Source organism: Microtus ochrogaster, chromosome 5 (genome assembly GCF_000317375.1).
Source record: "Microtus ochrogaster isolate Prairie Vole_2 chromosome 5, MicOch1.0, whole genome shotgun sequence".
In the NCBI taxonomy this organism is placed as follows: domain Eukaryota; kingdom Metazoa; phylum Chordata; class Mammalia; order Rodentia; family Cricetidae; genus Microtus; species Microtus ochrogaster.
The window spans coordinates 16,728,023-16,740,333 of record NC_022012.1 but is presented as its reverse complement, the minus strand read 5'-3'; the positions used below and the strand labels follow the sequence as shown (position 1 = coordinate 16,740,333).

The 12,311-nt window shown below is 44.4% G+C and overlaps 1 protein-coding gene across 1 annotated transcript in view; it reads right to left on the bottom strand.

Moving 5' to 3' along the window:
- The window catches only part of Bbs9 (Bardet-Biedl syndrome 9), a 384,815-nt gene extending 372,705 nt beyond the window's left edge, over positions 1-12,110 (bottom strand). The window contains exons 1-2 of the mRNA XM_026778926.1: positions 11,972-12,110; positions 3,183-3,296 (exon numbers count right to left, since the gene is read on the bottom strand). Of these exons, the coding sequence (XP_026634727.1) occupies positions 3,183-3,296; positions 11,972-12,110 (253 nt within the window). The remainder of the gene's footprint in view (positions 1-3,182; positions 3,297-11,971) is intronic.
- Between the last annotated feature and the right edge of the window lie 201 nt (positions 12,111-12,311).

Here is a 12,311-nt window from a genome sequence, read left to right as displayed (position 1 = left end):
GGGGGCGATGTGTGGGAGGAGGGGGAAGGAAATGGGAAATGGGGAGGAGGCAGAAATTTTTTTTCTTTTTTCAACAAGTAAAAATAAAATAAAATAAAAAAAGAATGACTGACACTGGAGTGGTTCCAGCATGCACCAACTACACAGCCAGTTCCAGCCAGTTCCAGCCTGTTCCAGCCTGGTCTAAATGAGACCTTGTCTCCAAAAAAGCAAAACATACCAACAAAAGAGAGTGGCACCCTTACTGCCAGAGACGTCAGGCTTGGGAAGGGACTCAGTTCAAAGGTACACAACTTGGGAGTGACTCATTTTCTGTTCCTAAGGGATATACATTCTACTGCTTAGTTCATACATCAAGAAAAACAAATCCTGCAGCCACCAGACTTCATCATTTCTACCTTCTGGCAAACTTTGTCCCCGTGTCTGGGACTGAATGCGGGCTACAAGCATACCACCTACCTTCCTTCATGACAGGGTCTTCTTAGCCCAGTCTAGCTTTGGTTCACAAAGCTGACCTGGAATTCCTGATCCTCTGGCCCCCATCTCCTTCTGCTTCAAATTGTAAAATGTTTTGTTCTCAACCAAAGGAAGTTAAAGTCTGTCAAAATGGTCTCTCACACTGTGTTGGAAGTCACCTTTTAAATGTGAGACACAGTTCAAGAGCTAAGAGGACAGGGTCACACAGCACCAGGTGAGATCTTGTTTTCCACTTGTAGGACCCAACCATGACAAGCTCAACAGAGGCCTGAGGCTCAGTAGTTGACCCAGCCATGACAAGCTCAAGGCTAGCCTAACCCTGAGGCAATACCTGCTTCCAAGAGAGACCAAAAACTGAGACCATCTAGGCACCAACCAAGAACAGACCATCCAAAGGAAATTCCTAACGTTCAAATCATTGTAGATAAGATCACCTGCCAGCACACACCAGGACACCCCTAGACAAATGTCAGCCAATCAGATTGAACCTGTCACCCCACACTCTGCTAATGTAACTTTTCCGGGTTTTGCCTTTAAATAGTGCCCTCTAGAAGGACGGGGTACCTCCTCACTGCTGAGATGACGAGGTTCCTGCCAGCTTGTAATGCCCACACAATAAACCTTGTTTTTGCATTTCAGTGAGTCGGTCTCCCTGGTGGTGTTTTGGGGTCCTCGCATGCTGGGCATAACAAGCTAATCACACAAGAAAAAAAAATGCCTCTTGACTCATCTTAGGTTCAAAGCTGAGGTCATTCAAACAAGGACACCTTCACAGAAGAAAATCATGTCAAACATAATAGTTTTACATGACGTGAGAGTCTTCACAAGAAAATGAAGACCAGAAGGACAATTCCACCTGTGAATTTTTAGCTCACGTTGGATATGGGTTGTCACAGAGGAGTGTGACAGGACAACCGGGTGTTAGCTGGCTGTCACAGCTCCTGTTCTGCATGGCTCCCTGTTACATCCCTGTGAGCCTTCACTCAGAGAGGCTATTTCTCCACAGAGGGAGCCTACCTCTCACATGAGAGTCATACAAACCGCGGGGGGGGGGGGCAGCGGAATTGGGGCAGTCTGCTTCAACAACGTCCATCAGTGTGTGGAGTTGGGGGTAGTATACAAAGGAGGAGGAACCAGCCTATCAAAGCCAGAAGAGCCAGCTTTAGTAGCCGCAGCTGAGACATCCAGGAAAGGACTGCTTCTGTCCTGAACATCACAACGATTTGCATGACATTCATATTTGGTATTATAAGTAATCTACAAATTAGAAGGTACCCAGAGGAAGACTGGCATGATGAACACACCTGCGATCCTAGCACATGGACATTCGTCCAGAAGAGGATCACTATGAGCTTAAGACTAGCCCAGTCCACACTGAGATCTAGGTCAGCCTGGACTACAGTGTGACCACAGTCCTCGAAATATATAATACATGCATACATATGTACATACATGCATAAAATAAAATAAGCAAGCATGCAGCCAGCGGATATGATATGTGTAGGCTAGATACAACCATTACCCACTCATTCAAGAGCCTTAAGAATCTGCTGGTTTTGTATGTCCTATGAAGAGGTGACAGGCTTTCCATGAATCTACCCCCTAAGCCCAAAGATAGCAAGGGCACCTACTTGATAAAGGTGATGACCTTGTGGAATTTGGGACTGTCCTTCATGTCAGAGATCATAAGTTGATGAGCATACCAAGTCTACATTTAAGTCCCCATGTGTTTTCATTTCCAGCTCTCTTATGCAGAAAGAAGCCACGGGCACTCTCAACATGAGAGGCTGGGCAGACATGTTCATAGCCCCACCCTCCTTTGGTCGGTACAACAGGAACTATTACTAAGTTCAACATTTCACACCACTGAAAGTGGCAGGCACAGAGCTCTACCACCAAAGAAATCAGTTTTAATCAGCTTATAAGGCAAGTTCTGTAGAAAAGGTGTTGTCTTGATTACTTTTCTATTGCCATGGAAACAGCATGACCAAGGAAACTTAAAAAATAAAGCATTTAACTGGGGGGTCATGATTTCAGAGGGAAAATCCATGAGCATCATGTTGGGGAGCATGGCACCAAACAGGCAGGCTTTGCACTGGAGCTGAGAGCTCACATCTGATCGGCAAGCAAGAGGCAAAGAGAGCTAACTGGGAATGGTATGGGCTTTTGACGTTTCCATCCACAAGAGACACACCTTCGCCCACAAGGCCACACCTCCTGATCCTTCCCAAACAGTTCCACCAACTGAGTCTGTGGATGCCAGTCAAGCCATCACAGATATTTAGAAAAAACACCAAAGACCATATAATAATACAATTAATGTGAATATCAAACATATCCACTGTTTTCTTTTTCTTTCTTTTTTTTTTTTTTTTTTTGGTTTTTCGAGACAGGGTTTCTCTGTGGCTTTGGAGCCTGTCCTGGAACTAGCTCTGTAGACCAGGCTGGTCTAGAACTCACAGAGATCCGCCTGCCTCTGCCTCCCGAGTGCTGGGATTAAAGGCGTGCGCCACCACCGCCTGGCTAAACATATCCACTGTTAAAAGTATACCTTTTAATTATTTTAAGTATCTGAAATATAAAACTTTCACTAAAATACTTATTTAATTCTTAAGATTCAAGCCACATAATATTCCATTGTAATATGACCAAAGGGTGTAAATTTACCACTTGAAATATCATACGCATGATTCAGAGCAAATTACCTTTTATGCCACCAAAGGGTCCATACGTCATATTGCAGGCTGTCCTCTGAAGATGGTGCTCATACATTAACTTTATCTGATACTGGTTCCCATGGTCTACATTACCCAATGTTCCTATGGAGAAAAAAAAAATAAAGGGACAACTTTAAATCTGTTTATATTGTTTTATATTAATTTCTTCTCAGCCTCTCTATCAGCTTTAATTAAATTGTATTGAAATTTAAAATGACAAAGTTGTAAAAGATAAGAACAATTAGCACACTGGTCACAGAGAAAGGCAGCACAGAAAAAAACACTTAAATCTCAGCTAGATTACACCATTAGAGAAATAATACCGTGGGGAGCATTTTATTATATCTTTGTATCAGACACACCTGAGTGAGGTATAATTATTTAAATGACAACAAGGCCATTTAATTTCCATTCTAAAACAAATGCAGCTCCATCCCTTCAGCTATAGGCGATATAGGAGGAGAGTCAACAAATAACAACTTTGAAACATCTCATTCTCTTGTCCACACTATCAAAATACCCAACCCCTTCAAACATGGTGTCCTAATTTTTGAAACTAGGGGCTGAACCCAGGTCCTTGTGCAGACTCGGCAAGGGTCCTACCACTGAGTCATATTGCCAGCCCTTATCTTCTAATGTAATGGTGAAATCTTCCAAACTTCCATCAACGAGTGAGCTACAAGCCGCAGAGTGTGAGGACTGAAAGCGGGGTTGGAAACTTGGACTTGGAAAGCAACTTTTCCAGAAAGAAACAGCTCTTGAAATGCAAATGCTAAATGATGTTAAAGTAGTTTAAAGAAATAGCCAATCTGGTCATTCAGACCATCTAAGTCTTGTTGTGGTCAGATAGAGCCATAAGCCCAGTTCTCTGAGTGTCACAAACCATGGCAGCGGAGCTGCTGAAGGAGATCCTTGTCTCAGAGAAAAGGACATCCTAGGTGCGCAGTTAGTGAACAGCTAACTACTTTGGGACTTTGATGTTAGGGAGTTGGTTTCCATGCTCAGAAAAAAATGACAACAAACCCTGAAACTGTATAAAAATATTTTTTTCTACATTTTGGGCTAAAAATACCTTAATTATTCAAATAAATGAACTGAAGAAGTCCCCTCAAAAATCACAGTATTGAAACCAAGGCCCCAGAGTCAGATGTCATACATCCTAGTTCCTGGCTATTTACCATTTTAGGAACTTTCAGGGAACCCAGTCCTCCCAGGAAAGGCCCACGGGTACCATGCTCTGCCAGCAAGACACAACCTCAAGACCTGAAATTGTGTAGAGAAGCTCTGCCTCCTAGTTAAGGTTTTTATTGCTGTAATAAGACACCAGGACCACGAACAACCTGGGGAATGAAGGGTGTGTTTCAGCTCACAGCTCCAGTGCTGAGGAACCTGAGACAGGAACTGAGCAGTCACGGAGGAATACTGACTACTGGCTTCCTCCCCACTGATTGTTCACCCAGGACCAACAGCCCATGAGTGGCACGACCCAGAGTGATCCGGGCCCTCCCACATCAATCACCAATCAAGAAAATATATGTCAGGCTTGTCCAAGGCCAATCTATTGAGGTCATTTTCTCAACTGAGATTACCTGTTTCCAAAAATGGCTCCAGCTGTGTTAAGCTAACACAGAACCAGCCCACACAACTGACCCTTGTCAACTCAACACACAGACACATCGGTATTCAACTAGAACTTTTTCTTTCTCAATTGTCCCAAGATAGCTTAATAATATTAATACCAAAATATAAAACATAAATAACTTTAAAAGTTCCATAAAAAGCTTAGTCTCTTTAAAATATCCAAAGTCTCTAAAATTCAAGCTGCTCTAAAATAAATCCCAAAGTCTTTCTAAACTACCAATGTTTCTTTAAAATTTCCAAGTTTTTCTAAAATATCCAAGGTCTCAACTGTGGGATCCCATAAAAATCAAAATAAGTTATATACTTTCTCACTCCAGGAGGGAAAAACCAAAGTACAGTCATAATCAAATCGAAACCAAAGTCCAGCATTGTCAGCTTCCAGGACTCACAGTCTGCGTGGCTGCAAAGGGCTCCCGGCACTCTCCGAGTCCACAGCACACACAGCTTATAGGCTCAGGCCAGCTTCCATGGCTGCTGTTTTCCTTGATGGTTGTCCCGTGGTACCAGCATCTCCAATGCTGGAGTCTCTGCAACTGGAAGGCACCTTCCCCAATAACCATCCCAGGGAGCTTTTCAGACACTGACTCCGCCACATAGTGCCAAGTCTTTTTTTTTTTTTTTTTTTGGTTTTTCGAGACAGGGTTTCTCTGTGGCTTTGGAGCCTGTCCTGGAACTAGCTCTGTAGACCAGGCTGGTCTCGAACTCACAGAGATCCGCCTGTCTCTCATAGTGCCAAGTCTTAACTTCTCTCCATGACCCCCTCCATCCCGGGGCTGACGGTCACCAATGGCCTCTCCCAGCTGCTCGGCAGGGACTCCAGCCATGCCACACAGAGTCAATCCGCACTGCTCTCCGCGACCCCTTAATGTTCTCCAAAACCAGCACTACCTGGAAGACTCTTAGACATTACCAAGTTCAACTGCCAGCACGAGGTACAATCTTGGCCCCCTCTGGACCACAGCTTCTGTAGGTTGAGCATAAAGAAACACTCCCCCAGGAAAGCTCACCTCAGTGATGGAGGTTTGTTCTTAATCACAGCTGAGTCTTCATCCCCAGCTGAGCAACTTCAATTGTCCCCAGAGAGCAGGGGCCTCACTTGAGTAGTTCTTAATAAAATACCAGTGGCCCCCATACAGTTTTTAAAGGGCCTCTCAAACTTCCCTCTGAGACTTCACAAGCCAGGCCCCCGCCACATGCATCCCTCACGTTCCTGTCCTCCAAGCTCCCACAGAACAAACTGAGCTCTGAGGACTCAATGACCTTTCCAGCACAAGGTCCCACAGTCCTCCACCATGGTCTAAAGTCAGTGCACTAGTGCTGTAGAGACACCATGGCCAAGGCAACTCTTAGAAAAGAAAACATTTAATCGGAGGCTTGCTAATAGTTTCACTAATTGAGAAAAGGCCTTCCAGCTGGTCCTCAGCTGGCTCCTTCTTCTCTGATGACTCTATGTGAAGTTGACACAAAATCATTGAGTACTGGTCTCTCTCCTGCTCCAAGAAGAGGACCCTTAACTCTCTCAATGGAGAAGGGCTGGACAGAATCTGCATAGCAAAGTTTCTTTTAATTTTAAGTTGTTTTCATTTGTTGGGGAGGAGGGAAGTATGCCAAACATGTGCCCACTGAAAGGTACATTTTTGTGCTGCGATCCACCTAGCCACTGGCTTGCTGTACTTTTCTGTTGGGACTAATGAGTCCTAGCCTTCAGCTGGATGTTGGGATTAATGAGTCCTGGCTTTCAGCTGCTCTTCCCTCCTAGAACCTTCTAATTAAAGAAGCTGTGCCTAGTTAAAGGATCAGAGGATGGGATTGTCACCTGTTGGCCATTGACTGCAGTGTATTTAAGCCTCCATGGTGCTAATAAAGAAGGGCTTTGGTTAAAAGGTCTGCATGTCCGTCTGTCTCTGCATCTGTCTGTATTCTCAACCTCCAGCCCCTTGCCCAAAGCTAGCGAACTGGGGTCTAGCACATAGAGCACAGACCAGGGCCACGGTGAGCGGCACTTTTCCAAATAAACTTTCCCTTTAACTTTGTGCTTCAGAACTGAACCCTGAATGGTTGGGTCTCAGGCCTACAGGAAATGAAGAGTCTACATCAACAGTTACATGACCGTCTTTGGGGGCAGACCTACTGGCTACTCCCATGTGTACATCCAGTGCACATGTTAAGGAACTTCGTTTTCACCAGGCATGGTAATGCACACCTTTAATGCCAGCAGAGGCAGGCAGAGGCAGGCAGATCTCTGAGTGCAAGGTCAGCCTGGTCTACCAAGTGAGGTCCAGGACAACCAAGGCCCAAAGGCAGGCACAAACTTAAGAATTCACATTAGGAAACAAGACTCAGAGTCCTTTATCAAAAGCCAGCAATTCCACTTTTTGCCCTTCGCCATCAATCAGTTCAGTCTCAAGCAGAAGCTGGAAACATCCTTGGTTCTATCCAAAGACCTGTCCTGGCCAGAGACCAGAAATACCAAAAATGTTGAGGGTACTGGTCCATGTTCTTCTTTCTGATGTCTTGTTTTTATCTTTTTCTCCTCTTACATAGCAAACTACATGAGCGCAGCTAAGCTACCTAGAAACTATTTGTGAGGACATCCAAAGCTCTAGTCCAAAACAGCCGGATGGAGGACACGACCACCTCGCAGGTGGGACAACTGGGCCAGCCTGCTCATCCTTCCAAGCCAGGAAAGTCTATACACCCTGAAGTGCCTGGTGTCCAGGACGCCGCCTGCTTCCCTTCTCTTAAGGCTTCTCCTACAGCACAGCTTCCTTCTAAAACTCACAGCGCTAACTGAAATTCACTCTTCAGTTCTTAACGCCAAGGGACCCTGAATCCACAGTGGCTCTGGTGGCTGTTGCCTGACCAGGACCCTAGACCCACTGAGCCCCCGACACACAGTTACTGCTCTATCACTTAAGGACACTACTGTGCCTACTGTCCCCACTTTCTTCTCCCAGATACTGAGATGACGTTAGAGCTTACATTCAGTCAGAACTCCAATACTCTGATGGATTTCTAAATCCAAGGGAACACTACTCAAAATACACGCAGCTGGCAGTGGTGGGCGCGCCTTTAATCTCAGCACGAGGGAGGCAGACACAAGAGAATCTCTGAGTTCAAGGTCAACTTAGTTCACTTAGTGAGTTTCAAGACAGCCAGGGCTTCTAGTGAAACTCTGTCTTAATAAATAGATAAATATTTTTAAAATAAAAATAAATTGTAAAGAAACAGTACAACTTTTCTTTAGAGAATAAAGACAACTTATTTTCCTCAGATAACTCTTTTGGAATAAAGATAGCAATGCAGAATCTAATTTTTTGCACTTTTTTTCTTTTAGAAAAATATCAATAACATAAATATTAAAATTATTTGCATTCAAAAAGCATAAGGTTCTGCCCTTAGATATACAGGCTTAATATACTAATTAAATATTATGAAAGTCTACATAATGCATTCTCTATTTTAGAATATCTCCAAAAATTCTCCAAGGATACCAAAGGTAAAAGAAAGAATAGCTCTTCTAATAAGTTTTCAATGCGATTTTAGAAAAGCAATGTAGAGATGCTTAAGTAACCTGGAGTCATTACACAATAAATAAATGTTCCCTATTTAGATTATATGAGCCCAGGAAAATAGAGGATGACATGTTTTCCCCTTCCAATGGCAATCATCAAAACTCTAGAAATTAATCAGATACCTATAAATGTTTGTTGTGACATGCATAATTTTTGGAAAAGAATATAATCACTGTAGGCTCAAGCATCCGTAGCTGGAAAGGTTCATGGCTCAATGGTTAAGAGCACAGCATTTGCTGCTCCTCCAGAGGACTTGAGTTAGGTTCCCAGAACCCACCTGGGGCAGCTCACAACCACATATAACTCCAGCTCCAGGGGCTCCGATGCCTCCTCCTGGACTCCGAGGGCATCTTCATTCACACATGTACACACTCAAACATAGGTACACATACACATTTTTTTAAGATTTATTATATTTTTAATTAAGTTCAAACAATCTCAGCTCAGAAACTGAAGCCCAGCAGAAAAGAATCTAAGCCAGATGTAGTGGCACACATCTGTAATCACAGAGCCCAGGAAGCTTAGACAGAAAAACACAAGTTCGATACAACCCTGGGCTACATTACTCAGAAGAAGGAAAGTGGGGTAAGAGAAACAGAAAGACTAAAGGGGCCTTGTGTTGCTCTTTGTTACCCATACATTTAAAGATACAGCACCCAACATAGAGAAGTCTGCCCAGTAACCTTAACTCTGTGGGGCTGTTACACCCAAGAAAATGACTTCAAAGAATGAACTTCAAATCTGTTTCAGAAGCATAGTCTAATGAAACCGTACCAAAGTCTTGGGTTCAACTCCAAACAAAATAAAACAAAAATCAAAGGAGATGGGGGAAAGGGAAAGAGCGTGGGGAAGAGGACGCCGGAGCCGGCTCACTTTCACTGTCGCACCATCACTGTGCTCCCCCGGGACTGTGAGAGCCTGGAACCTCAAGAAATGTCACCAAAAGAACAAAAACAGTAATTCCCCAGGCTCACGAATTGCAGTCAAGCCACAAAAAGTACAAACTGTTGGCCTGTGAATACTACAAAAACTACAGAAACAAGAGGCAGGGAGTAAGGTGAGCATAGGAAAATGTGGTTTAGACAATTCCTGGTCTCCAGGGAATATAAAAATTTTTAACAAAGCACAAAAATAAAATAGCAACGACACTGCCACTCCCTTAGCAAATCACAAGCTCAAAGGACATCAACTTTCCACAACTGTGCAAGCAAGTTTCTTCACTGAGCTTCTGAGCAAACAGTCATCCCTACTCCGCGCTCTATCCCAGCGCTATTTTATAAGCCGCTGTCTTGCCAGCCATAAATGGGCCAAGGAAACCTCAGAGCCTAACTAACTTACAGTTTCTAAAACACCTTCTCCTGCTTTTAGAGCCCCCACAGGGCCCAGGATGGAGGTAACTAATTAAGTAGGGTTCAGTTCTCTTCCATGGCCTGTGAAAACTAGATAATAAAGATCTCATCCAGTTAATACACTTATCAAAACCAAACAAAATCAAGCCAGGGACAATGTCACGTCTGCGGCCCCAGTGCTCGGAAGGAGGGAACCAGAGGCCCACTCACCTTCCGGGCCGACTGGAACACAGCATGAGTTACAAGCCAGCCTGAGCACAAGGACAATCCTGCCGCACAACTAGTCAGCACGGAGAGAATGTGACTATGCAGTGTTCAGCCCTAAACGGGACGGGACGTTTGTATCGTATCCCTCCCTATAACCCAGGGCTCAGGAGACATCACCAGTGAGCGGCAGATACACTGTGAGAACCACAAGCTAGGTAGAGGATGCTACAAAATACAGTCTTCTGAACCATGCCACTATATACACAATCGTACAGCAGCTGAGGATGCAGCACAGACCTGACAAGACAAAGTCAATCAGCACTCAAACACAGAAGGGGGGTTCACAAGGTCCAGCTAGAGGCTGAGGAGCTATGGGCAGCTGATGTCCACTGGGAGTGGGTTCTGTTCAGAGATGTGGATATGATCTATAAATACTGTAACTATGTGGGAAATTACCAAAGAACATTTTTTTTAATTTTTCTATCAATTTTTATTTTATATTAGGGGTGATTGCCTGCATGTATGCCTGTGACCACATAGAAGCCAGAAGACAGCATCAGACTCCCCGAGACCGGAGTTACAGTTACAAGGCGTGATGTGGGTGCTGGAATAAAGCCCAGGTCCTCTAGAAGAGAAGTTGTGTTCTTAGCCCCTAAGCCATCTCTGCAGCCCCAAAAATGAATTGTTTTAGATCTTGTCTCCAAAAAAGAAAAAACAAAAAACAAAAAGAGAACTAAATCCATAAAACAGATTAACCTACATCAACCTTTTTATTTCTGTATTCTGGAATACTAGATATATGCCCTTTCACTAGAAATAGCAACCTTTTCTTCGGAGAGGAAGCCTCTCTGTGTCATTCTCAACGCCTTAGCTTCAGCATGGTGGGATTGTAGGTGAGCACCACCGTGGCCACCTAGCAGCGGTGGCATGCACTCTGCCAGCCCTCTGAAGAGGGGGTGGTGTCGTGAGGAGGAAAACTGAAGCCCTGCCACAGGACGGGGCCACAGCTGTGCTCACAGCACCTGGACACACAAACAGAAGGGCAAAGGCCACCCTGGGCTACACAGTGAGTCTGGGCTAACCTGTGCTACTAATGAGTCTCTTTCTCAAAATCAATCAATTAATCAACATAGATGAGTAACTACTTCAAAGGCATCCACCAATTTCTAGTTTTTTCTACCGTATACCACACCTCTTGTTATGAAGGTTGCCTTTAAAGGTCAACAGATTTTTGCCCCTAAAAGAACCTTGTCTTCAGGTTCCCATTGTTCTCCAGAGACACCATGACCACAATAACTCTTTTTTTGTTTGTTTGTTTGGTTGGTTGGTTGGTTTTTTTGGTTTTTCGAGACAGGGTTTCTCTGTGGCTTTGGAGCCTGTCCTGGAACTAGCTCTGTAGATCAGGCTGGTCTCGAATTCACAGAGGTCCGCCTGCCTCTGCCTCCCGAGTGCTGGGATTAAAGGCGTGCGCCACCATCGCCCAGCTCACAATAACTCTTATAAAGGAAAACATCTAACTGAATGGCTTATTACAGTTCAGAGATTCAGTCCATTATCATCATGGTGGAACACGGCAACAAGCAGGCACACATGGTACTAGAGAAGGAGCTGAGTCCTATATCTTGATCCAGAGGCAACAGGAAGTGGTCTGAGACACTAGGAGTGGCTTTAGCATATAAGAGACCTCAAAGTCCGCCTCCACAGTGACACACTCCCTCCAACAAGACCATACCTACTCTAACAAAGCCACACCTCCTAGCAGTGCCACTCCCTATGAGCTTATGGGGACCAATTACATTCAAACTACTACGATCCTCAATTTTAATAAGGGCCAAAATGTTGAAATTAAAGCACAACAGAATATATTAAACTTGTACCCACAGGACCACATCAGGGAATAAATAGAACCCAATTAACCTCAAATCAAGTGTTCTGAGGTCTGGCGGAAGGAAGACAACAAGAAGCCAAGAAACTGGAACTAAAATGAGAAACGCCTGAGGTTTACCAAGAAAAGGACATCTCAAACATTCTGGCTCAACAGTCAGTGCGGCCACTGCCGAGCACGGCTTCAGTTTCAGGATCCGGAGGAGCCCGAACCACTGCAGCTGGTCACAGGCTGCTCCGGACACAACTCCTGACAACATGGAGATTGTAAGAAACCCTCTATAAAAAGAAGAATACCAGGCTCGTGGGTCAAGAAAATGAGCACGAAACAATCATGAGTGGTAGGGAAGACTAACAGGGATGAGGAACTCCTCAGGAACACTCATGAGTGGTAGGGAAGGCTAACAGGGATGAGAAACTCCTCACGAACACTCATGAGTGGTAGGGAAGGCTAACAGGGA